Source organism: Leptidea sinapis, chromosome Z (assembly GCF_905404315.1).
Source record: "Leptidea sinapis chromosome Z, ilLepSina1.1, whole genome shotgun sequence".
Classification (NCBI taxonomy): Eukaryota; Metazoa; Arthropoda; class Insecta; order Lepidoptera; family Pieridae; genus Leptidea; species Leptidea sinapis.
Window position 1 is genome coordinate 21,680,009 of NC_066312.1, and position 27,686 is coordinate 21,707,694.

At 34.5% G+C, this 27,686-nt stretch overlaps 5 protein-coding genes across 7 annotated transcripts in view; 2 read left to right on the plus strand and 3 right to left on the minus strand.

Annotated features, from left to right (window-relative positions):
* Window positions 1-7,873, plus strand: part of LOC126978496 (uncharacterized) — a 52,173-nt gene extending 44,300 nt beyond the window's left edge. For all 3 annotated transcript variants that reach the window (XM_050827329.1, XM_050827328.1, XM_050827331.1), the window contains one exon: window positions 8-7,873. The gene's annotated coding sequence lies outside the window, so the exon portion shown is untranslated. The remainder of the gene's footprint in view (window positions 1-7) is intronic.
* The window catches only part of LOC126978499 (chaoptin), a 310,992-nt gene that overhangs the window by 235,907 nt on the left and 47,399 nt on the right, over window positions 1-27,686 (plus strand). The gene's annotated exons all lie outside the window — the stretch shown is intronic.
* Window positions 15,376-15,861, minus strand: LOC126978976 (uncharacterized). Its single transcript, XM_050828112.1, has one exon. It carries the CDS (start codon window positions 15,859-15,861, stop codon window positions 15,376-15,378), a length of 486 nt encoding a protein of 161 aa, XP_050684069.1.
* LOC126978977 (uncharacterized) lies at window positions 21,598-22,083 on the minus strand. The gene has a single exon (XM_050828113.1). It carries the CDS (start codon window positions 22,081-22,083, stop codon window positions 21,598-21,600), a length of 486 nt encoding a protein of 161 aa, XP_050684070.1.
* Window positions 26,381-27,686, minus strand: part of LOC126978513 (clavesin-2) — a 30,111-nt gene continuing 28,805 nt past the window's right edge. The window contains exon 7 of the mRNA XM_050827357.1: window positions 26,381-27,675. Coding sequence (XP_050683314.1) covers window positions 27,415-27,675 — 261 coding nt within the window. The 3' untranslated portion in view covers window positions 26,381-27,414. The remainder of the gene's footprint in view (window positions 27,676-27,686) is intronic.

Consider the following 27,686-nt stretch of genomic DNA (forward strand, 5'->3'; position numbering starts at 1 on the left):
TTTACAGAATCTGGGAGGACTTCCAGGACTACTAAAAGGAGGGGAGGGACACAAAGTGATCCTGATACTGTGTTGAAGTGAAAAGTTGGCCTACATTATATTATTAATTTTCATTTACGGAAGTCGCGGTACTACTAACTAGTAAGCGAGATAGTACTATCTTCCGTGGTTTTCGCACAAATTCAGTATACATTTTTGTAAGTATAAATACAAATTCAGTATACATTTTGTAAATAATATAATAGTTGTAGTGTGTGTGAAAATTGCTTTCAAGATTCAGGGAGACTGGACTTTCTTGTTTTATTTCCAAATATTTACTGGAAATAAAACATAAGTTCTGTACTAGTGTGTGTAGAAGTACGCCTCTGAGCTTAATGAGCAAGATAATACTATCTCGAAAAACCGTGGTTTCCGTACAAATGTTCAGTATACAAGTGCATTGCAAGAGTATATAACATTGTACTTATATAATTATGATTAAGTATACTATCAGGATATCGAAACGGGTCCTCTTTGTTTTATTTCCACATAACTACTGGCAATAAAACTTCAATTGTTTAATTAATTCAATGAAAGAAAGAGTTGAGGAGTTGCGTTACTGGCCTTTGAGATGAGAGTATGTTCTATATTATATATAGCACCTAGCGGGTTCGAATCCCGGTATGTATGTGCATGCATTTTTATGATGAATATGGTTGTTTCCGAGACATATTTGTTTAAATGTATTTATGTATGTTTAAGTATATTAACCGTAACACATACTATATTATAAGATAATTTGTATAAAAAGTGCGTCAATTGTATGTGTACATGTTTTGATATCATTAAAACGGGTATATACAAGGCGCGTTCTAGTGATCCAGATAGCACAGAATGGTTCCATGATTATTGTACAACTCATCGGTGTAATTTATTATTGTAAATATATAATTAATAATAAAATACACTGCGTACAACAATGGCCACTTACTATGTAAATAACGAAACAAGTGTTCCATATTATATTTCTAAATCATAACTGACAGTAATCAATTATAACTGGACTAAGTTTTATATTAGTATATACTACTATGAGAACTAGTGTTCTCATAGTAGTATCTCGAAGATAGGTTCCGTGATTTCCGCACAAATGTTCTGCATATTATTGTAAATATATAATTAATATAGCGGTAGTCTGCGTGCGAAAATCACCGCACGCTATCAAAATAACGAATCGGGTCTTCCTTGTTTTATGTCCAACAAATTCTTGGATATAAAACATGGACTGTATTCTAGACTCAAGTTTTGTTAGCACTACAATGAAACTGCGCTATCTGGAGCACGGTCAATTGGAGTTTGCTTAAAGGTAGGGTTTGTTCTTAAGCGGTAAGTGTATGTATATTATTGTAAATATATCACTAGTTTAAACATACACTACGCGTGGGAACTTGCCCTTACTATCAAAATAACGGGTCTTTGTTTTATTTCCGAGTAGTGAAATGGAATTGGAATTAAAACATTGACTCATTGCGGAACGGGATGGTCATTTGATTTTTGCGCAAAAGCCCAGTGTACGGTCTACTGTACCAGGCTGAAAATAAAACAGGGAAATATATAAAGGACTGAGTTTCGATATCCCTACATTAGACTGGACCATCTTCAGTATGGTCCAATGACTATTGCACAAGGATTCAGTGTACGTTTTTATTGTAAATATATAATAGTATATTATGATATAAGGCTGAAAAGAAAGGATGTGTTCAAGGTTTGCTCATTATACACATGGCTGTGCATTGCTGCTTGCACCCGAGCCGTACGCGAGGCCGGAAGTCAGCTGAGTGTCTAGTGAGCAAGTTGCTCACGAGTTACCTACGCACCTTTTCAACACACTTGCGAGGAAAAAAACAAACATGTTTTGCATAAATCGTTCAAACAAAATTTGAACAGCCCAGTGTACTGCATTGCAACAATATCCCTACATTAGGCTGGACCATCTTCAGGGTGGTCCCATGACTATTGCAAAACGATTCAGTGTACGTTATTATTGTAAATATATAATAGAATTATTATGATACATGGCTGAAAAGAAGCTCATTATACTCGAGGCTGTGCAATTGCTGCTTGCACCCGAGCCGTAGGTGAGGGCGCAAGTCAGCCCTGAGTGTAGTGATCAAGTTGCTCGCAGGTTTCATACTTGCTCTCTTTCAACATACTTGCGGGGAAAAACAAACATGTATTGCATGACTCGTTCAAACGAAATTTTCACAAAAAACAACCGATTTCAAAAAAACGATTGAAAAAATATGAAAATTATGGGAATTGGCGAATTGTTTTTTGCGCGTAAGATAATTACATGTAGCCATACGCCTTCTTCAAAATTAAATTTTAGAGATACAAATCAATGACGTTCCTTATACATGTGGACATTTCAATCGCAGTCTGATAGCGCAACGGCAAATGTGTGCTTAAAGACAACACTTTTCTCATGTGCCATATTCGACCTTGTTTCGTATGACGTGAATTGTCTAAATTTATAGAACGTCATTGGATGAAATGCATATATTTTATAACAAATTATTGTGAATTATAAATAATTTGATAATAATGAACTTTTGTTCGTCTTAATTACGGACACGTTAATTTATTCCATTAATGTAAATTTATAGATTTGGAAATTGAAAATACTCTGTTTACTTTTATATAATTTCCAGATAGGTACTTAACTTTTTAGGAATAATTCAATAATGAGTGTGTAATATAATCACGTGTATGTTATTGTTCGGTTTATAGCCCTAAAGACGATGTAATAAGGGTCACTTTCCGAGCAAGTGTGTTGAAAATACTTTTAACGTACACTACGTGCGAGAATGCCCGCTTACTAAGTAAGAGTTCTTTACTTTCAAGGTAAAAAGAACAGGGTTTACTTACGGAACTAAGTTTCGATAACACTAGAAAGAAACTGCACAATCTTGAGGATGCTCCCATGATTATTGCACAAGGATTTAGTGTACGTTATTGTTGTTTATATCTAAATCATTTTAACGTACACTACCTGTGATAATGGCCGGTTACTAACAAAATAACGAAACGAGTCTGTTTTTATTTCCAAATCTTTTCTGGAAATTAAACATACATTCTGTTCTTAACTGGACTAAGTTTCGTTATCACAAGAACACAACTGTAAAAGTTGTGATCTTTTGAGTTTACTCAAAACATTGTTTTACTTACAACTTAAAATATATATATATATGTTTGGATTTGTATTTATTTTTTTATTGTTTATTTAAGTAACACTCAAGTTGTGATTAAGTAAGAATTCAAGGTTGATTTCATTGCATATTGTTTTATAATCTTTAAAAAAATTGCGACATATATATTGTTAAAAACATATATAATGTCTATTAGTACATATGTATTGCTTCGGCGATTATCATTACAACGTAGCTCCTGTGTGAGCCAAGTACATTAAGTGCTAGTCACTATATTCCTGTAGATACTTAGTGATTTTCTAATTTTTTAAGCTTGGTACACCTTTCTTATGTGTATTTTCAGTCAATCGATATTTACAATCTTATTTTTGCTTAAGATTCACAACAACTTTATGTTATAATTGTTTTTGAGTCTTCTAAGTACTGTTAGTTATAGTTAGGTATAGTTCCTGTTGTAATTTGATTAAGGATGTAACGATATCAATTTCAATGCCGCAATCATACATCATTGTATGTATTGTAAAAAAATATATGCTTATTTTGGTATTATTATTTTGAACAGTTGTCAACAGTATACTTTACTGACTGACTATGTATAGGTTTATTTTATGACTTTCCTTACTAGTATTAGTACTAACCTTTTATGATATAATGATTCAATCAATAAGTTATATCTTTTATAACTTTTTTATTCGTTATTTACTCGGTACCGTTGATTATTTACTGCAATTATCCGTAAGGTATGGGCATAATTATCGTTACATTCCTATATGTGATGTCTCTGTGTCTATATTGGAACTTTCGAATAAATTTCTGAATGTTGTAGAAACATAAGCCACTATATCAATATATAAGCATATTAAATAATGCTTTTTGTGTTGTTCTCGTGATAGTGTCATACTCGTTGTCTAAAGGTATTGTCAAACATAAATGCGAACCGAGCCGATCTGGAAGCATCGAGAATGCGAACCGAAGTGGAGACGTCAAACAAAAAATAAAGTAGGCGGAACAAACCGAAATGGAAACGTTGCGAGACGCCACTCAATTCAAAGGGGGATGGCGAGTATGCATTTATTTTGAGACCCACTGAAAGAAGTTGACTACATCATGGAAACCTATTAATAATTGTAGAACATAACACAAGGCCGGCAACGCTCTTGTGATTCCTCTGGTGTTGCAAGAGAATGTGGGCGGCGGTGATCACTTAACACCAGGTGACCCGTACGCTCGTTTGTCCTCCTATTCCATAAAAAAAAAATCGTAAGTGAGACTAAAAAAGTTAGGGAAAAAAGATATACCTAAAAGTAAAATATAACCTAAAATTATTAAACGATATCTATTGTTAAATCAATAATTTGTATGTTATGTCTATGCCTATTAAAACTGCCTGGTTAAAGAAATATATATTTATACATATCTACATGTGGAAGGTTGGCCAGCAGTGGGATAGTTAAGGTTATTAGTAAGAATTCTCATTCTTTTTTCAAGCAGGTATCGACACTTTTAAAAGAAGTTACCTACTCATTTTAATATAAAAAACCGATAATAATCTTATTGAATTTAATTGTGAATTACTGCTGATTTGAGTATAATTGATAGTTCGATGGTGTCGGAATAATAATAACAAGGACTGTCATGTCAAAATAATGTGGATGTAAATTGCGTAAAACGTTCCGTTAGTACAAGATGACTTATTATTTAATAAATTATAATAATTTATTTCTTTTGACCCATATCTTAATAATTCAGCGCCTCAATAATTTTTATATAATCATCGTATAAACTTATGTTGTTATAATTAATAAATAAATTTAAATTATGTGGGTCCATTCTCGCCATTCTCCTTTGTAAATAAACACAACCGTAGCGCTACGCTCTTCCTTCCCGTCTCGCATTCGCTCTCTGTTGTTTGACGTCGTGTATTCAAAGCCAGCTAATATCTAATCTCTTTTTTCTCATGAAGATAAGGGACGAGACGAGCATGACGTTCAACTGATGGTAATTGATACGTCATGCCCATTACAATGCAGTGCCGCTCAGGATTCTTGAAAAAACCCTAAAATTCTGAGCGGCACTGCAACTGCGCCCTTCAGACCGAAACACAGTAATGTTTACACATTATTGCTTCACGGCAGTAATAGGCGCCGTTGTGGTAGCCATTTTCTAGACGGCATTCTGTGCAAAGGAGCTTACCACTATCTCGCTCACAGCTCGCTTCGCGCGTTCGCCTATGGTTTGGCCTGGCGTGGCACGACACACGGTTCGTCTTATATTCGGTTTGCTTTCGTTTTTCCATGTGACTAGATTCAATCCATAATACCATACATAACAAAATAAAAACGCTTCGTCACGCTTTCGGCTCGCTGACTGTTTGACAATAGCTTAAGGCAAACATAAAAGTATGTCAAGCCATAATATTATGTGTGTTTTGTAGAGATTAATCAATAACTTAACACTTACGACTCCCTCATTATAATTTTTTTGATTTCGTTTATAAGTGAGGCTAAAGGACGTGTATGTATGGTTATGGTATACTCATAGAGGTGAACATTCTTTATTATCCACAGGACTGATTATACAAAAATTAATTATATTCATTGTTTATTTAAAATGAACATGAAATTTAACTTGAAGTTATAAGTATTAAAAGTATTTTTGATTTCCAAATAGTTTTCATTTGCACTTTGTAGCTTTCAGTTTTGTGTGTTTTATAAGAATAAATGGAAATGTGAACTGATATGATAAAATTGAATTTGTAAAATAATAGGGTATATGCATATGATTTTAATAGATTAAAAAAAGTATTACTTCACAATTTTGCCTACATCAATATTTTATTTGAGTAAGAAATAAATTTACGTTGATTAACCCGAGTGTTACACATTTCAATAAAACACTTTGAAAGCATTAAAACGCGTGTTATTGTAACTGTGTTTTTAAAACGTTTGATTTTGCGTGAAAGTCACATTTTTATTATTATTTTAGTTAGCCCGACGTTACGAGATCACGTTTTAGGAGGATTGCTGTTGAAATGAGTGACGATAGTAATTGTCATAGTTGTCATTATGAAGTTTGCCTGCGTCTTTGATTCGCCTCGGTGATGGTATTTGCTGTAGACTGATGGTTTTTTTGGCAAAATAATTATAAAAATGTCACTTTTACGCAAAATCGAATAAAAACACAGTTACAATTACACGCGTTTTAATCCTTTAATAAGACCTATTTTATTTAAATGAAATAATTTTTTAAAAGTGCAATTATTTTTCGGAATTCATATTTTAAGAACGAATTTAAAGCAATAAAACTTTTAGAAGGAGAAGTAAAATAAATAAATTTTGGGACAAATACCATATTTCATCCAAACCATCTTCGCATGTTCTGTATGAACTATGACGTGAACATATAACGTGCCCATGCAGTGCGCCCCTTTTAGGTGTCCGCGTAGGTTGGTTATTATTAACATATTTTTTCAAATACTTTCAGTTTTTTTGCAGTAAATTATTTTTATGAACTGAAAACGACATAAACTATGGAATGATAGTACTTTAAAAATATATGCATTTTCTCTATTATAAGATCGGGTCCTTTATGTAATATTAAGTGGTATACCCTACTTCTATCTTTATTGTTTGATTGCTTTGAGGATTATACTCTAACTTGTGTCAAATATCTGCTCGACATTAGAGGACGCACATTTATGTCACAATTGTCTCAGAATTACTCGTTCGCTCATTCCATGTGAAAGATTTTATATAATTTGCTATCTAGGATGCGACGCGCATACGCACCTCTAACGGGCGCATTCAGTATTCGATCGTTACTGGTTATTTTGATTCGATATTTTATTTTCTATATTTATCCTGAATCAAATAATATAAAATATAATAAAATCCTTATCCGCCACATTCATTCAATCTCAATTCATATGTACGTTTATTCGATGCTTTATGAGGACAATATAATAATAATATTTGTAATTTCCGCTAGTGTTACAAGAGTGTGGGCTGCGGTGATCACTTCCCATCACGTGACCCGTATGCTCAATTGGTCCTCCTCTTTGGCACAATAAATATGCAACGCGTGCTTCCATAGAGGCTTTAAAAAGTTCAACATGAAGATCCAAAGATCGTTTATTGAATGCTCAAGTTATATACTGGATTGTAATAACGACGATGACACTATGAGATCGGCAACTCTCGTGTAATTTCGTCTAGTATTACAAGAGTGTGGGCTGCGGTGATCACTTACCGTCACGTGACCCGTATGCTCGTTTGTCCTTCTCTCAAAAATAAACTAAATTTCGTGCTTCCATAGATTATTTAAAAAAATTTCAACATAAAGATCCAAAAATTGGGTAATCCAGGAAATGGATTGTATGTCAGTTTCGGATTGCGATTGTTTATAGAATGCGGCCGTTAATGGTGTCAATTTGTGCGACACTTTAATGAACATCTTGATTCTATAGTTTAAGCCGCCTTTTCATCCGGGAGCGATGCTGGAGATGGAGGATTAGACCCTATGTTCGATCACTCTCGTTCACTATAAAAGCGCTTTCTGTGGCCTTTTTTTCTCACTCCATAAATCAGTTTCATTTTGCGTATTGTAGGCCCATTTTTGTATCACTCTAATGTCGATGCATTCTGTTTCGATGTGATTCGTAGTGAAAAATAAATGTTAAATGTAAATTCGTGTTTAATTTCAATTCCTATTTAATATATAATAATAATAAGTAACTAGTTGACCCAGCAAACGTTGTATTGCCATATATGTAATAAGAAAATTAACAGTTAAAATTTTTGGGGCATAAAAAATAGATGACTACCGATTCTCAGACTATATGTTAAGGTTATATAATTATCTTATAATTATCTAGGCTAATCATTTACGGGTATGCGAAATAGATGTGATCTGGAAACAGCTGTTATATTTCTGAATGTTGGCCAAGAAGTGCTTAGTATCACCAAGAAAAATATATAAAATCTAATTAGTTATTTATTTTAAATTATTCTTTCAATTTGATTTCTGAACGACGGGGGACACATCAAAGGAAAAAACAAATTTTTTTTTCCGAGATTTTCTTATTTATTCACCTTTTAAACCTTCCCTGGACATCCACTAATGATTCAAGACTAAAATAAGCCAAATCGGTCCAGCCATTCTCGAGATTAAGCGAGACTAACGAACAGCAATTCATTTTTATATAATATATAGATGTGGCCGTTCCAGTTATCATATTTTAGGCTGAGATCTATATAAGTCTCAGGCTTTACTTGCGTAAAACTTAGCTGATAGTGATCAAACGCGAACATGCTTTTTGCATTGTGCTGTCTTTGCGCAAGCTCAGCATGATTTCAGCTGTCAAATGACTATAAAAACGAAATCAAAGAGTACATATTTTTATATGCTTACACTCAGATAAGTTTTACGCAAGTCTCTACTTACGTAAAACTTAGTATAAGTACGCTCTATAGATCTCAGCCTAAGTATGATCGTAATTAACCTGTTTGAGCTAAACCATGCTGCTTAATTCCACCATCGCACTATCCGGGATGTGTAGTGTTTCTCCACCATTCTCTTTTTCATGAAGCTTTCTGCCATTTGCAACCAATCTATGGAATAAACCGGCGTTCCGTGCCGGTGCTCTAACCAACTGAGATAACCGTTCGAGTACCGCCTCGTTATAGTTCACGATATATTATTGCTTTTTGCTTAAACGCTTCAAACATATCTGTTTATAAAATTCTGTTTTCTTTGTTCAACTCTCAGGTACATAAAATGTTGTTTTTCAAATTTTATTTGTGAATTAATCCTAGAAGTGAGGGTTATCACTTTATAAACATAACATATTGTTTCGATTTACAAGAGCGACATCTCAAGTCAATTTCCTAATATGCAAATATTGGGGTTGAGCAGGTTATCAACTGTAAAGTAGATCCTGTAGATGAAGCCACAACCTGAGAGTTGAACAAAGCAAACAGAATTTTATAACGAGGCGGTACTCGAACGGTTAGCTCAGTTGGTTAGAGTACCGGCACGGAACGCCGGAAGTCGTGAGATCGAATCCCGCATCGTTCATAAAATTTTATTTGTCAATTATTATTAATCATAAATATAGATACCATAAAGATAAATTTAATTATAATTTATAATAAAATATCGACAATCGATAAAAAAGTTTCAAACACTACATATAGATTATAATAATATTATAATTTTTACTGTAGATGAATTAAATCTATCACTTTAAGCATTCTTTATTACCTTATTATTTGTTCATAAGTGCTTACCTTTCTTTATCCAAAAAGAATTTAGCCATAAAAATTCTCTTACTCCCATCTGACCAGTCAGATTTTAAAGCATATATTTTACAGAATTTTTTATTATATACGAGTAGTATAGCTTAGAAAGTCTTACTCATTTATTCTATAAATAATTAAGCACATTACCCTGAATAATACACGAATAAAATAAAAGAAAACGAATATTCGAATTGTAAAATGAAAGTGACTGTTAACTTTTATTTTGAATGAATGACATGTCACATGACACTCAAACCAAAACAAACAAGCGGCGATGTGGTTCGCCACCCATCTCTCTTTCTCGCGGGGGTGAAAAGCGGCCCATGGCGAGCCGCTTTGCTACGTTAAATGTAAGAGGAGTGGATGATAAGGTAGATGAAGTATGTCAGATGATGGATGAACGATAGATATTCTGTGCGTGAACGAAACGAAGAGGAAAGGATGTGACACCATGGTCCCTAGTCCCTACACGGTATAGTGGTCCGGAGTCCCCCAAACCAGCCGAGGCTGTCAGGGAGTTGGTGTGATTCTTTCCGCTCGAATAGTAGAATGTGAGCATGAATGTGTTAGCCCAAGACTCCTCTGGATTGGGTTAAAAGTCGGATTCACTCGCTTGTTTATCCTTGGGGTCTATGCACCGACGGATCTGCGTGGAGGTGGATCATTAAAAGCTAAAAAAGAGAGAGAGGAATTTTGGGACAGCATGAGAGAGGTCTTGAATAAATGCGGAGAAAATGAACGGGTCGTGATGTTAGGGGATTTTAATGGGTGGGTTGGAGTAAAGCGTGATGGGTATGAAGGAGTTCTGGGTACGTTTGGGGATGAGTGATTGAATGAAAATGGGAAAAGCCTGCTTGAAGTATGTTTGGAATGGAATCTTTGCGTGGCCAGCACAATATTTAACCTAATAAAGATCCATTTGTATACAAGAGATGAGAGTGGGTCTAGAAGTATGATTGATTTTGTAATTGTGGATGAAAGACTGAGGAAGAAAGTGCTAGATGCTCGGGCATACCGCGGTGTAGGCCTCGATACAGACCACTTCCTGGTCATAGCCCGAATGCGTGGTATTTTAAAACGGTGGCGACACCGACGAGCTGAGCTTACGAGTGTTTTGTAAAAATAAAGGAAAGATGAGTATGTAGAGAAACTGAAAGGAAATTTAAAAGGCATAGAAGAGCTAGGTGTAATTGAAGATTTGTGGGAGACATTTAAGAAAGGGGTCGTGAATGTTGATGTTGAGGTATGCGGGGTAGCTAAAAGAAGGAAAGGAAGAAAGAACTATAATATGTGGATGTGTAAAGAGGTATAAATTGCGGTGCAAGAAAAGAAGAAAGCGTGGTTTGATTGGTTAGCAACAAAAGCTAACCAAAAGGTTTCAAAAGGCAATGGATGACGAGATAAAGGAAGCAAGAACGAAGTATTAAAGATTGAAATCATCAGCGAAAGAAATTGTGTCTAGAATTCTTTATAGAAGAACGAAAGGATGATTTTGATAGGAGGCTCACTGAAGATTTCCAGTCAAACATAATTCTGGAAAATATTCTTCTGGAAATCCATCAAAACAGCCAGAGGAAAAACTTCTACCTCGGAGCTCAGCATAATCAGGAGTCGAGATGGGAGCATTATAAGAGGAGAAGAATGTGTGCTAAAGAGATGGAAAGAGTATTTTGAAAGTTTGTTTGAAAGAGAGGAAGTGCATGAACAACATTCGGCATCTTCTATTGAAAGTAATATAAATGTTGATGAAAGTGAGATAAGGATGGATGAAATAGTGAAAGCATTGAAAAGTATGAGATTAGGTAAGGCTGCAGGGTATGACAGGATTACCGTCTAGATGCTGAGGGCTGGACAGGGCATAGTGGCTAGCCAGCTGTACCGCCTTTTCAATCTGTGCTGGCGAAATGGGCAAGTACCAGGAGACTGGTGCAAAGCTGTAATTGTGCCATTGTATAAGAGAAAAGGGTCACGGCAGGACTGCAGGAATTACCGCGCTGTAAGCCTTCTCATCGTCGTCGGTAAATTGTATGCGAAAGAGTTGTGACTGAAACAGACGATAAAGTATGGGACGTACAAGCGGGATTTAGAAAGGGAATGGGATGTACGGATCAGGTCTTTTCCTTGCGGTGCATAGCCGAAAAGTTTTTGGCCAAATACCAGAAGGTTTATTGCGATTTCGTGGATCTAGAAAAGGCCTATGATAGAGTGGTGAGGAATGAATTGTGTTTAGCATTGTCCGCGAACGGTGTGAGCAGTGTCCTCATACGAGCATTGCAGTCTCTTTATAGAGATTCGAGTGCTTGCGTAAGGATAAACGGGGCATACAGTGAATAGTTTAATATCGAAAAAGGTGTTAGACAGGGATGTGTAGCGTCACCGTGGGTGTTTAATCTGTTCATGAACAATTGCTTGATTTAAAAGAGAATGACAGTGGGCTGAGAATGAATGAGTTACTCGTCAAATGTTTTCTCTATGCTGATGACCAAGTATTTATTTTTTATTTATTTATTGGTAATCAACAGCGTTACAGTAAACGTTAATAAACAATAATGTATAACATAATTCTTAAGGCCATTATAGATTACTCATATTGACAATATTATTTTACAACAGTTTTACAACAAGATATATTACAGAACAACTGCCTCTTGTGTTTCTTATTTACTGTGTGTATGTTTGTGTGTGGGTGTGAAAACGTATGTGTGTGGGTGTGAAAGGGTATGTGTGTGGTTAGTAGATAACAATATGTATATATTTTAAACAAATGAGTATGGCACTGCTTTAGACTGGTGTAATTTAATAATTTCACGCTTCAATTTATCCTTTTCTAACATGAAGATATCTAGAATATCATAGTTATTATTGTAATTATTTTGAATCCTGCAAATAATTGAGTTTTTATAATAGTTCGTTTTGGTACGTGGTGCAACCAGGAGTTTCGTATGACGTGTTCTATATTGTGGTACATTAAACGATAGGGCACTTAATAATTCAGAACAGTTTATAATATAGTAATACAGAAGGTAGAAACATTACATCTTGTTGGTTTCGGCGGAGTTCCAGTGGGTCTATATTAAAAAATCTACATGCTTCATCGTATGACGTGTAGGGATGATATGCTTTGTAACATAAATATTTTAGGAATTTTTTTTGTACAGTTTCAATTTTTTGTATGTAAGTTGTATAGTGTGGAGACCAGATATTGGATGCATATTCTAGTAGACTTCTAACAAGTGCGAAATATAACATTTTTATGCATTTGATATTATAAAAAGTTTTACAGGTACGTTTAACAAAGCCCAATTGCTTAAGGGCCTTATCTTTAATTATGTCCATATGATGAGTTAAAGTCATTTTATAATCTAAGTATATTCCCAAATCTCTTACTGTTGTAACTGATTTTATTAAATGATTATCTATTTTATACTCATAGTTATATATTTGTTTTTTACGTGTAAAAGATACGTGCAAGCATTTATCTGCATTTATCGATATTCTATTTAGTTTATAATACTCTGACAAGTTATTTAAGTCTCCCTGTAATCGAACGCAGTCATTAAGGCAACCAACTTTTATGAAAATTTTTTTGTCATCGGCAAATAGTAAATATTTTGAATTTTTTATCCACAAATCAATATCGAATAGGTAAGCGTTATACAAGAGAGGCCCTAAAATAGATCCTTGTAGTACACCCGACAGAATTTCTGTATAACTACTCTTGAAACTACCTGTAACTACTGCTTGCCTTCGTTTGGTAATGTACGATTTTATCCATCTATAGAGATCTCCCCGAATTCCTAGAGCATGCAGTTTGTGAAGTAGTATTATATGAGCCACGCGGTCAAATGCTTTTTGGAAATCTGTATAAATTACATCTACTTGGTATTCATCATCCATACTGTTTAAAATGAAATCGGAAAAAAGAGCCAAGTTTGTTACTGTCGAGCGTTTTGGTATAAATCTATGTTGTGCTGAGGGAATTTGTTTCATAATAATTGGACTGATTTTATTAAATACTAATTTTTCAAATAGCTTTCCAAATGAATTCAGTATTGAAATAGGACGATACTGTTCAATTTTATTTCTGGGGCCGTTTTTATGGATAGGTACAATAAGGGCCTCCTTCCAAATAGTCGGGAATATTCCAAATGTATTAAGAGATAAATTGAAAATATGGGTCAGAGGTTCAGTCAGAGTTTTTGAACACTTTTGTAAAAATATATTTGGCAATCCATCACTCCCTGGGCCTTTACTTACGTCTAATGTATTAAGTATCTTATAAACTTCTTCTTTAGTTACATTTATACCATTGCAAATATCATCAGATTCTGGTAAGAGCGGGAGATTGTATCTTGTCGCGGGACTTTGAAACACACTTTCAAAAAACTTACTGAAACCTTCACATGCATCCTGTTCTGTTGAAAAAACTTGATTTCCTTGGCTAATTGGATTAGGATATCCCAAATTGTTCTGTCTTGAATTCTTTATATGCGTCCATAAATGTTTTGGATTTTTTATGACATTATTTTGTAAGTGCTCTATGTGAGAATCGTAACATTTTCTAATAACTTTTTTCACGAGCTCGCAGTAAAGAAAATTCATCGTAATCTCTTGGATTTTTATAAGTTTTCCATCTTTTATGAGCCTTCTTTTTATCTTTTATTATATGAATAAGTGATTTTGAATACCAAAGAGGATATTTCTGCAATCTTCTTTTACTTTTTGGCACAAATGTCTCTATTATTTTAAACAATGTTGTATAAAATGTTTTAACAATATCGTCAATATTTACACCTCTAAGAACCAGATGCCAATTGATTTCGATTAAAGCTTTGTTAATTTCGTCATAGTTAGCCCGGAAAAAATTGTGTTTTTCAGGATGTGTTTTCGGAAAATTGCGTAGCATTAGTTCGGATGCGTCGATTTCTAAACATGGATGATATTTATCTACATTCACTAAAGATGTGTTAGATTTAGTAACACTTAAGAAAAAATTACTGAATATTAAATCTAATATATTATTACTATGATTGCAAGTAAGGTTATATTGTTTGAGTCCTGAAACATTTATTTGTTCTATAAAGAGCTCAGATACCTTTTGTAGTTCTGTACTTCCTTTCCTTAATATAGAAGGTCCAGAGTTGGTGGACCATTCTATGTTTGGTAGATTGAAATCTCCTATTATTAAAAAATTGTCATCTGTGTTAGATGTTATGGCTTTTGCGACTGACATTGAAAACGCTTCAAGGCGTTTAGGTTGCATTAAGTCAGGAGGAATATAGGCAATTATTATATGAAGATTTTTCTTACCTTTGGTCCTAAAAGATGTGTGTGGGACTGTAATCCATAAAGATTCTACTCCGCTGCTTTCCCAGTCGTGTCTCTCAAACGCTTGCAATTTAGATGATATACATACCATAACACCGCCTCCATGCCTTTTGTTTGATGTATTGGTGGAACGGTCACAGCGAAATATATCATAGTAGCTATTGCCTAGTTCTCCGTTGTAAAATTCACTATTTAGCCACGTTTCTGTGACCAGAACTATCTCAAAATTTTGCAGTGATAAATTTCCCTTAAACTGGTCTAATTTTGTGCGAAGGCCACGAACATTTTGATAGAAAATATTAAGTATATTAGTCCCCACTATTATGAAATGTATAAATGCAGAGTAAAGTACAGACTTTTAAGTATTCTTCAATTGTGAAATAAGTTGGTACTAATTTTATAAAAAAAAGGGCCTTTTTTCCAAATAAAATAAAAATTGTGTACAGTGAGGTGACAAATTTTGAAGTGTGATGTGTACTTGATTAGTAGGTAATTGTGTGTTAATAATATGTGTAAGGCTGAATATAAAAAAACAATAAAAGTAAAACAATCAACGACAACTACACAATCTTCGCTAAATCTTTCATTGAATTGATGGATATAACAGGCTGTTGTTCGCTTCTTCTTAAAAAAATGTTGCAGTTTCTTATCCATATAAATTTATATCCCTTTTCCAAGGCTAGTTTCTTAGCTTCATTAAAAATATTTTTGTTTACAGGAGTAAGATGTTCGTTAACGAAGAATTTTTGTGAGCTGCCACTTATTCCTATATCAGAAGTCTGTATGCCTCTTTTTCTACGTAGCCCTGATAGGATATGATCCTTTAAATCACGGTTGCTTAGTTTGACAACTAACGGCTTAGGTCTTCCCGATATATGTTGTCTCGGTTGTACTCTGTGTATAAATTCAATTTGTTCACTAGTAAGAGCTACGCCTGCATGAAGCGCATTTTTTCTTATAATATCCGGTAAAGATTCGTTAGATTTTTCAGGTAAACCCACAATTTCCAAATTGTTTAAACGTCCCCATTGCTGTTGTTTTCCCATCTGTGATTTTATTTCCTCAATTTGCTCCACATTATTTTTAATTTCTGATTTAAGTTTGCATATTAAGCTGCTTAGCATCTTCCAAATCATTTTGTAGCCCAGCCTGAGATTCTTTCATTCGTTCCATATCAACTAGCAGCGATTTTATCTGTTTCTTTAATTCAGAGGCTATTGATTTATTGAGATCAGCCTTAATCTCATCTTTAAATTCTTTAAATATAGCCTCAAAAGTTGAGTTAATCCCGTCGCGAATCAGCTCCACCATCTCTTCCCTAGTTATACATTTTTCACACCGATCTGTAGGCACTTTCTTAGTAGTATTACGTAATGTTACGTTTTGAGACATAGTTCAACGAACTGGTGTGATATTGTTAACCCCTGGGAAAAGTCTTAGTACAGCAAATAATGTCTGGTTGGACACGAGCACTAGCTTCGGCAAACCAAGAATTCCAAAGTAATATAAAATAAATAAAAATTGAGATAAAAAAAATCTGTATTTCACTTGGGATTAGAACTGGGGTCGTCACTGTATCAGTCCACCGTCTTATTACAGAGCTACGCGGTATTTGAGGCACGGTCTGAAAACTGTAAAATTTAAAGTTCAAGCAGTTCAGGTGTCTCAACGTAAAGTTTAATTGTAGTTTTAAAAGTACCCTCACGCATAAAAAGAAAAAATGTATTTTTGTAATACCCAACACAATTATACACAATACCGTTACAGTTAGATTAGATTGAACACAGTGAAGGATAGTTACACTTTATAAACTGCAGCGTGTTGATTCAATTGTTTCTCTGTACACTGTTTTAAATATTCTTGTTCTTGTTTTTGTGTTGTTGTGTTCTGCTTATTATTCAATAGACGCGATAGTACAGTAAAATGTTGACAGTGATTTGTGCCGGATCCACTGGAAATTTTGGTGCAACACCAATTTATCTTCGAATTAGGATACTAATTAACTTTTTAAACACTGAGGTAATAATTTCACTATATTTATAATTTAAAACTTTGATTTTAACGGAGGCTAACGTACACAAAAAAACCAAGATGGATTATTACTTGCATCTTCGGCCGATGAGTTGAAGGAGATGGTAACTGCTATGAATGGAACTTTTGGCAGAAATGGAATGAAGATGAATGTAAAGAAGACGAAAGTGATGGTGTTTGAAAGAGATGAGGTAGTGACAGACTGCAATATTGTGATTGGAGATGAAAGAATTGAACAGGTGAATGAGTTTGTGTATCTGGGTTCTAAGTTTACAAGAGATGGAAAGTATGAGAGTGATATTGAAAGAAGAGTGAATGCAGGAAACATGGTAAATGGAGCTTTGCACTCCTTTATGAACAGGCAGAAGGTGTCTAATAAGGCTAGTTTGGCTGTGCATGAGGGGGTGTTGGTTCCAAAACTCATGTACGGATGTGAAAGTTGGGTATGGCAGAAGAAATATGAAAGCAGAATTAATGCAGTTGAGATGAGAGTGTTGAGATGTAATGTGTGCTAAAGAGATGGAAAGAGTATTTTGAAAGTTTGTTTGAAAGAGAGGAAGTGCATGAACAACATTCGGCATCTTCTATTGAAAGTAATATAAATGTTGATGAAAGTGAGATAAGGATGGATGAAATAGTGAAAGCATTGAAAAGTATGAGATTAGGTAAGGCTGCAGGGTATGACAGGATTACCGTCTAGATGCTGAGGGCTGGACAGGGCATAGTGGCTAGCCAGCTGTACCGCCTTTTCAATCTGTGCTGGCGAAATGGGCAAGTACCAGGAGACTGGTGCAAAGCTGTAATTGTGCCATTGTATAAGAGAAAAGGGTCACGGCAGGACTGCAGGAATTACCGCGCTGTAAGCCTTCTCATCGTCGTCGGTAAATTGTATGCGAAAGAGTTGTGACTGAAACAGACGATAAAGTATGGGACGTACAAGCGGGATTTAGAAAGGGAATGGGATGTACGGATCAGGTCTTTTCCTTGCGGTGCATAGCCGAAAAGTTTTTGGCCAAATACCAGAAGGTTTATTGCGATTTCGTGGATCTAGAAAAGGCCTATGATAGAGTGGTGAGGAATGAATTGTGTTTAGCATTGTCCGCGAACGGTGTGAGCAGTGTCCTCATACGAGCATTGCAGTCTCTTTATAGAGATTCGAGTGCTTGCGTAAGGATAAACGGGGCATACAGTGAATAGTTTAATATCGAAAAAGGTGTTAGACAGGGATGTGTAGCGTCACCGTGGGTGTTTAATCTGTTCATGAACAATTGCTTGATTTAAAAGAGAATGACAGTGGGCTGAGAATGAATGAGTTACTCGTCAAATGTTTTCTCTATGCTGATGACCAAGTATTTATTTTTTATTTATTTATTGGTAATCAACAGCGTTACAGTAAACGTTAATAAACAATAATGTATAACATAATTCTTAAGGCCATTATAGATTACTCATATTGACAATATTATTTTACAACAGTTTTACAACAAGATATATTACAGAACAACTGCCTCTTGTGTTTCTTATTTACTGTGTGTATGTTTGTGTGTGGGTGTGAAAACGTATGTGTGTGGGTGTGAAAGGGTATGTGTGTGGTTAGTAGATAACAATATGTATATATTTTAAACAAATGAGTATGGCACTGCTTTAGACTGGTGTAATTTAATAATTTCACGCTTCAATTTATCCTTTTCTAACATGAAGATATCTAGAATATCATAGTTATTATTGTAATTATTTTGAATCCTGCAAATAATTGAGTTTTTATAATAGTTCGTTTTGGTACGTGGTGCAACCAGGAGTTTCGTATGACGTGTTCTATATTGTGGTACATTAAACGATAGGGCACTTAATAATTCAGAACAGTTTATAATATAGTAATACAGAATGTAGAAACATTACATCTTGTTGGTTTCGGCGGAGTTCCAGTGGGTCTATATTAAAAAATCTACATGCTTCATCGTATGACGTGTAGGGATGATATGCTTTGTAACATAAATATTTTAGGAATTTTTTTTGTACAGTTTCAATTTTTTGTATGTAAGTTGTATAGTGTGGAGACCAGATATTGGATGCATATTCTAGTAGACTTCTAACAAGTGCGAAATATAACATTTTTATGCATTTGATATTATAAAAAGTTTTACAGGTACGTTTAACAAAGCCCAATTGCTTAAGGGCCTTATCTTTAATTATGTCCATATGATGAGTTAAAGTCATTTTATAATCTAAGTATATTCCCAAATCTCTTACTGTTGTAACTGATTTTATTAAATGATTATCTATTTTATACTCATAGTTATATATTTGTTTTTTACGTGTAAAAGATACGTGCAAGCATTTATCTGCATTTATCGATATTCTATTTAGTTTATAATACTCTGACAAGTTATTTAAGTCTCCCTGTAATCGAACGCAGTCATTAAGGCAACCAACTTTTATGAAAATTTTTTTGTCATCGGCAAATAGTAAATATTTTGAATTTTTTATCCACAAATCAATATCGAATAGGTAAGCGTTATACAAGAGAGGCCCTAAAATAGATCCTTGTAGTACACCCGACAGAATTTCTGTATAACTACTCTTGAAACTACCTGTAACTACTGCTTGCCTTCGTTTGGTAATGTACGATTTTATCCATCTATAGAGATCTCCCCGAATTCCTAGAGCATGCAGTTTGTGAAGTAGTATTATATGAGCCACGCGGTCAAATGCTTTTTGGAAATCTGTATAAATTACATCTACTTGGTATTCATCATCCATACTGTTTAAAATGAAATCGGAAAAAAGAGCCAAGTTTGTTACTGTCGAGCGTTTTGGTATAAATCTATGTTGTGCTGAGGGAATTTGTTTCATAATAATTGGACTGATTTTATTAAATACTAATTTTTCAAATAGCTTTCCAAATGAATTCAGTATTGAAATAGGACGATACTGTTCAATTTTATTTCTGGGGCCGTTTTTATGGATAGGTACAATAAGGGCCTCCTTCCAAATAGTCGGGAATATTCCAAATGTATTAAGAGATAAATTGAAAATATGGGTCAGAGGTTCAGTCAGAGTTTTTGAACACTTTTGTAAAAATATATTTGGCAATCCATCACTCCCTGGGCCTTTACTTACGTCTAATGTATTAAGTATCTTATAAACTTCTTCTTTAGTTACATTTATACCATTGCAAATATCATCAGATTCTGGTAAGAGCGGGAGATTGTATCTTGTCGCGGGACTTTGAAACACACTTTCAAAAAACTTACTGAAACCTTCACATGCATCCTGTTCTGTTGAAAAAACTTGATTTCCTTGGCTAATTGGATTAGGATATCCCAAATTGTTCTGTCTTGAATTCTTTATATGCGTCCATAAATGTTTTGGATTTTTTATGACATTATTTTGTAAGTGCTCTATGTGAGAATCGTAACATTTTCTAATAACTTTTTTCACGAGCTCGCAGTAAAGAAAATTCATCGTAATCTCTTGGATTTTTATAAGTTTTCCATCTTTTATGAGCCTTCTTTTTATCTTTTATTATATGAATAAGTGATTTTGAATACCAAAGAGGATATTTCTGCAATCTTCTTTTACTTTTTGGCACAAATGTCTCTATTATTTTAAACAATGTTGTATAAAATGTTTTAACAATATCGTCAATATTTACACCTCTAAGAACCAGATGCCAATTGATTTCGATTAAAGCTTTGTTAATTTCGTCATAGTTAGCCCGGAAAAAATTGTGTTTTTCAGGATGTGTTTTCGGAAAATTGCGTAGCATTAGTTCGGATGCGTCGATTTCTAAACATGGATGATATTTATCTACATTCACTAAAGATGTGTTAGATTTAGTAACACTTAAGAAAAAATTACTGAATATTAAATCTAATATATTATTACTATGATTGCAAGTAAGGTTATATTGTTTGAGTCCTGAAACATTTATTTGTTCTATAAAGAGCTCAGATACCTTTTGTAGTTCTGTACTTCCTTTCCTTAATATAGAAGGTCCAGAGTTGGTGGACCATTCTATGTTTGGTAGATTGAAATCTCCTATTATTAAAAAATTGTCATCTGTGTTAGATGTTATGGCTTTTGCGACTGACATTGAAAACGCTTCAAGGCGTTTAGGTTGCATTAAGTCAGGAGGAATATAGGCAATTATTATATGAAGATTTTTCTTACCTTTGGTCCTAAAAGATGTGTGTGGGACTGTAATCCATAAAGATTCTACTCCGCTGCTTTCCCAGTCGTGTCTCTCAAACGCTTGCAATTTAGATGATATACATACCATAACACCGCCTCCATGCCTTTTGTTTGATGTATTGGTGGAACGGTCACAGCGAAATATATCATAGTAGCTATTGCCTAGTTCTCCGTTGTAAAATTCACTATTTAGCCACGTTTCTGTGACCAGAACTATCTCAAAATTTTGCAGTGATAAATTTCCCTTAAACTGGTCTAATTTTGTGCGAAGGCCACGAACATTTTGATAGAAAATATTAAGTATATTAGTCCCCACTATTATGAAATGTATAAATGCAGAGTAAAGTACAGACTTTTAAGTATTCTTCAATTGTGAAATAAGTTGGTACTAATTTTATAAAAAAAAGGGCCTTTTTTCCAAATAAAATAAAAATTGTGTACAGTGAGGTGACAAATTTTGAAGTGTGATGTGTACTTGATTAGTAGGTAATTGTGTGTTAATAATATGTGTAAGGCTGAATATAAAAAAACAATAAAAGTAAAACAATCAACGACAACTACACAATCTTCGCTAAATCTTTCATTGAATTGATGGATATAACAGGCTGTTGTTCGCTTCTTCTTAAAAAAATGTTGCAGTTTCTTATCCATATAAATTTATATCCCTTTTCCAAGGCTAGTTTCTTAGCTTCATTAAAAATATTTTTGTTTACAGGAGTAAGATGTTCGTTAACGAAGAATTTTTGTGAGCTGCCACTTATTCCTATATCAGAAGTCTGTATGCCTCTTTTTCTACGTAGCCCTGATAGGATATGATCCTTTAAATCACGGTTGCTTAGTTTGACAACTAACGGCTTAGGTCTTCCCGATATATGTTGTCTCGGTTGTACTCTGTGTATAAATTCAATTTGTTCACTAGTAAGAGCTACGCCTGCATGAAGCGCATTTTTTCTTATAATATCCGGTAAAGATTCGTTAGATTTTTCAGGTAAACCCACAATTTCCAAATTGTTTAAACGTCCCCATTGCTGTTGTTTTCCCATCTGTGATTTTATTTCCTCAATTTGCTCCACATTATTTTTAATTTCTGATTTAAGTTTGCATATTAAGCTGCTTAGCATCTTCCAAATCATTTTGTAGCCCAGCCTGAGATTCTTTCATTCGTTCCATATCAACTAGCAGCGATTTTATCTGTTTCTTTAATTCAGAGGCTATTGATTTATTGAGATCAGCCTTAATCTCATCTTTAAATTCTTTAAATATAGCCTCAAAAGTTGAGTTAATCCCGTCGCGAATCAGCTCCACCATCTCTTCCCTAGTTATACATTTTTCACACCGATCTGTAGGCACTTTCTTAGTAGTATTACGTAATGTTACGTTTTGAGACATAGTTCAACGAACTGGTGTGATATTGTTAACCCCTGGGAAAAGTCTTAGTACAGCAAATAATGTCTGGTTGGACACGAGCACTAGCTTCGGCAAACCAAGAATTCCAAAGTAATATAAAATAAATAAAAATTGAGATAAAAAAAATCTGTATTTCACTTGGGATTAGAACTGGGGTCGTCACTGTATCAGTCCACCGTCTTATTACAGAGCTACGCGGTATTTGAGGCACGGTCTGAAAACTGTAAAATTTAAAGTTCAAGCAGTTCAGGTGTCTCAACGTAAAGTTTAATTGTAGTTTTAAAAGTACCCTCACGCATAAAAAGAAAAAATGTATTTTTGTAATACCCAACACAATTATACACAATACCGTTACAGTTAGATTAGATTGAACACAGTGAAGGATAGTTACACTTTATAAACTGCAGCGTGTTGATTCAATTGTTTCTCTGTACACTGTTTTAAATATTCTTGTTCTTGTTTTTGTGTTGTTGTGTTCTGCTTATTATTCAATAGACGCGATAGTACAGTAAAATGTTGACAGTGATTTGTGCCGGATCCACTGGAAATTTTGGTGCAACACCAATTTATCTTCGAATTAGGATACTAATTAACTTTTTAAACACTGAGGTAATAATTTCACTATATTTATAATTTAAAACTTTGATTTTAACGGAGGCTAACGTACACAAAAAAACCAAGATGGATTATTACTTGCATCTTCGGCCGATGAGTTGAAGGAGATGGTAACTGCTATGAATGGAACTTTTGGCAGAAATGGAATGAAGATGAATGTAAAGAAGACGAAAGTGATGGTGTTTGAAAGAGATGAGGTAGTGACAGACTGCAATATTGTGATTGGAGATGAAAGAATTGAACAGGTGAATGAGTTTGTGTATCTGGGTTCTAAGTTTACAAGAGATGGAAAGTATGAGAGTGATATTGAAAGAAGAGTGAATGCAGGAAACATGGTAAATGGAGCTTTGCACTCCTTTATGAACAGGCAGAAGGTGTCTAATAAGGCTAGTTTGGCTGTGCATGAGGGGGTGTTGGTTCCAAAACTCATGTACGGATGTGAAAGTTGGGTATGGCAGAAGAAATATGAAAGCAGAATTAATGCAGTTGAGATGAGAGTGTTGAGATGTATGATAGGAGTTAAAATTCGTGACACGATAAGAAATAGTGAGTTAGGAAACGTTGTGGTCTGAAAGATGTTGTGACAAAAAATGAGAAAGGCATGCCGAGATGGTTTGGACATGTCGAGAGAATGAATGAAGAACGATTGACGAAGAAAGTGTATAAGGCCAATGGAATGAAAGTGTTAGAAGGGGAAGACCTAGGAGGACGTTTCAAGATCAAATCAGGGACGTCTTGGAAAAAGGCCAGGTCAAGAGTACCCTAAACCGAAGAGCATGTATGAAAGGAATAATGAAAGTTGACGCAGCGAAACAAGTATGTTAGGATTGTAGCAAGTGGAAAGAATTGGTCTCTGTCTACCCCTACGAGAACGAGGCGTGATTATATTTATTTATGTATGTATGAGACAGCGTTTGCCGCCATTATTTTTAGCGCAGTGCCATACATATTCGAGTTTATTAGAGAGTTGCGCCAGGCTGGTATAATACGTCAAAATAAGTTCTCTGTACGCTTAAATTTAAATTGAAAATAGTTTAAAAAAATATATTTCATTATAAAAAAGCGTGGGGTGTGGAAGAATTATTATTTTAATATTATCTTTAAAAGCAGCCCATGCTTTTTTATAATGAAATATATATTTTTTAACTTTTTTCAATTATTTATTTTCTATTTTTTAGTTGAATTTTATATAAAACGTGTTTTTTTTGTTTTTTTAAACTATTATTTTTTTTTAAGATTGAATGAAGGAATTTAATATTTGCGTATAAAAATATTTTAGTTTTATTGAAAGATCACTTAATTCAGCTAGCCGGAGATCACCGAGCTAGCTCTTATAATAATCACGCATTAATAATTTATAACGGAAACAGATTACTTAAACAGCGCCATCTTTTCGTAAATAAAAACATTACTTCATCATTTGTATACGCGTTTAATAATTGCTTTAAGAGTTTATGAAAATGCTGCTAGATGGCGTGAAATACAAATTCACCGCCATCTATTCGCTTCTAAACGAATTAGATACTATAATTTTGTGGAACTGTCTTGACATGTCGCGCAGTTCCTTTGTAGTTTTTCTAGTTTTACTATAAATTGCTAGATGGCGCTTATTAGTTATTTATTTATTTAAAAATTATATAAATTGGCAAAATTCTTAGTTTGCAAATTGATGGAATAATCTTATCAAACGTGTGTATTTTCATCGGTCCTCGATTAATCTTCAAAGTTTAAAGGCAAAAATATAAATTCATCTATGAAACTGATTAGGAATGAACGAGGTGAGGTCATGAATGAAGAAAGTATGATATTAGAGTGCTGGAAGAATTAGTTTGAGAGCTTATTCGAGAAAGATGCAAGTGAAAAAGAGCAAGAAGAGTTAATAGATATGTTTGTGGACCCGAGTGATGAAATTGGAATGGATGAAGTGATGAAATTGGAATGGATGAAATTATGAAAGCGTTAAGAGGTCAGGAAAGTCTGCTGGGTATGATCGAGTGACGACTGAAATGGTGAAGGCTGGCGATGGACTAATAGTGAGCCTGCTGCATCGCCTATTTAATTTATGTAGGAAACAGGGCCAAGTTCCAGACGATTGGACGAAGGCAGTGATTATCCCAATTTATAAAGGCAAAGGTTCGCAGGAATGTCAAAATAATTATCGCGGGATCAGCCTTCTTAGTGTTGTTGTAAAAGTGTATGCCAGAATATTGATTGAAAGAGTAATGAATGTGACTTATGACAGGGTATGGAATGTGCAAGCGGGATTTCGGAAGGGAATAGGATGTACGGATTAAGTCTTTTCCTTACGCTGCATCACTGAAAATTGTCTGGCAAAAAACCAGAAAGAATATTGCGCGTTCACAGACTTGGAAAAGGCATATGATAGGGTGAATAGAAAGGAATTATGGAAGGTTTAATCTATGTATGGACAATTTTCTGATAATGGCTCTGATATCTCTGTACAGGGATTCTCAAGCCTGTGTTCGTATTAATTGTGCCTATACGGGCTGGTTTGATATCTCCAAAGGTGTCAGACAAGGTTGTGTAGCCTCGCCTTGGTTGTTCAACCTATTCATGGATAGATGCATGAATGATGTGAGAGAAATGCAATGTGGAATCAATATGGAAGGGTTGTTTGTTAAGTGCCTCTTGTACGCCGATGATCAAGTTTTTTTTTTATCATCGGTAAATGAGTTGCAACAAATGATGGACTGCTTGAACGAGAGCTTAAAAGCGAGAGGTTTGAAAGTGAATGCAAGAAAGACGAAAGTAATGGTATTTGAGAAGGATAAAAGGTTGACTGAGTGTAATATTACGCAGGCAGAAGTGGCAGAAGACGCATAAAAGCATAATTAACGCAGCTGAGATGCGATCACTGCGTAGTATGTGTGGGGTAAGACTGACTGATAGAATTCCGAATGCGAACGAGCGCGTTGTGGTTTGAATGAGGATGTTGTGACAAGGACTGAAAAAGGAATGCTGTAATGGTTTGGACACGTGGAGCGAATGAGTGAAGAAAGAATGACGCATCAAATATATAAGGCAAGTGTGTGTGGGCAAGTCGGTCGCGGGAGACCTCGTAGAACATTCGTCGACCAAATAGGAAAAGTTTTGAGAAAAGGAAATGTCCGAAGCACCCGCAACCGGCGAGCATGTATGAAAAGAGTAATGAATGTAGTGGAAGCGCGTGAGGTCTGTAAGGATAGAAGCAAATGGCATTCTATTGTCTCTGCCTACCCCGACGGGAACAAGGCGTGAGTCTATGAATGAAAAAAAGAATTTTATGGAAAATTATAATATTAAAATGATAAGAGCACAAATTATTAAAACATTTATTATTATCGTATTACATGCTATATTACAATAAGGGAGTATTTGATATTATTTTCAATTAAAATTTAATCTTAAAAACTTATCACATTTTCAATACGGAGTACATAATATACTAAGTCACAATAGCAGAAAGCCAAGTAACCTCCTTAACTAAAAACTTTTATACAGCTTGAATGTCGCAACCTAGTTCGCATGTCGAATGTTTGAAGGATTTATTCAAATTGTTCTAACTCGAACAAATCCTGAAATTTTTATCAGGTGTTTTGGCCTTGCTGATTTGTCAGCAGATAACACTATGTTGACTTGTAGTAAGCTTGTTTTCATACGAAATTATTTCCATATAAATTCGTGCTTCAAGCTTGTACACTTACATTCTAAAAACCTAAATTAAGTGAAGGTATATGTATACAATACTGTCTGCTATAAGTAAACATAATTGCAGAATGTTGTTGTCACTCTTAGCTAAGTTTACTTTCTAATGCCCGCGGTGCCCAAACTAATTTCAACAAGTACCCAAGTACCCATCAAAATGAATCCATATCCAGAAGTTGACTTAAATAATAATCCATAAATGCTCACATTGTTTAAGCACAACCTTTAGGGATAGATTTTCAGCGAAGATTCAACCGATAAAAGCGAATCTAAGGAGAACCCAGGCCTATTGACTTTATATAAAAAAAACTCTTAATAAATAACGAAACGAAATCCTTAAAATTGAATAAATGTTATGAACTGGCTAAATTTATGTCTGGCAAGAAAAGATAATTGTCTACTACAATAAAGAAAGTTTTTTTATCGGTCTTGTCATCAAAAATTCATGGTTCTTTTTTTAAAAAAATACAGTAGGGATGTTTTAACACTACTTGCCCTAGAAAGGTATATATTTTTTACTTTATTTATACTTTATAATGATACAGATGAGAAAATGTTCACATAATTTTCAATTGAACATACTTTAATATTTATTCTCAAGGTTACACAAAACAGCACCTGCCATATTTGTGTAACTAAACACAAAACTAGTCTATTTCGAGTTTTCTAAAACTTCCCTCGACGGATGTGACTCCTTCCCGTAAAGAGTTTCCACTATTCCTTGAAGAAATAATACCTTTCGTACTTAATATTTCCATCTTGTCTAAATCGAGAATTGTCTGACGTTTCTCCAATAATAATTCGCGCGTATATTTCACCATTTCTTGTAAGGGTATGTCGCCACCGAACTCAACAGGGAGACAAGAAAGATCCACTTCTTTGTACATACCTTTGTGAGTAGTGTGGAGCTGAAAATTTT

Excerpts from the sequence above, each read along its gene's own strand:
- LOC126978976 (XM_050828112.1), bottom strand. The coding sequence starts at position 15,861 with ATGGGAAAACAACAGCAATGGGGACGTTTAAACAATTTGGAAATTGTG.
- LOC126978977 (XM_050828113.1), bottom strand. The coding sequence starts at position 22,083 with ATGGGAAAACAACAGCAATGGGGACGTTTAAACAATTTGGAAATTGTG.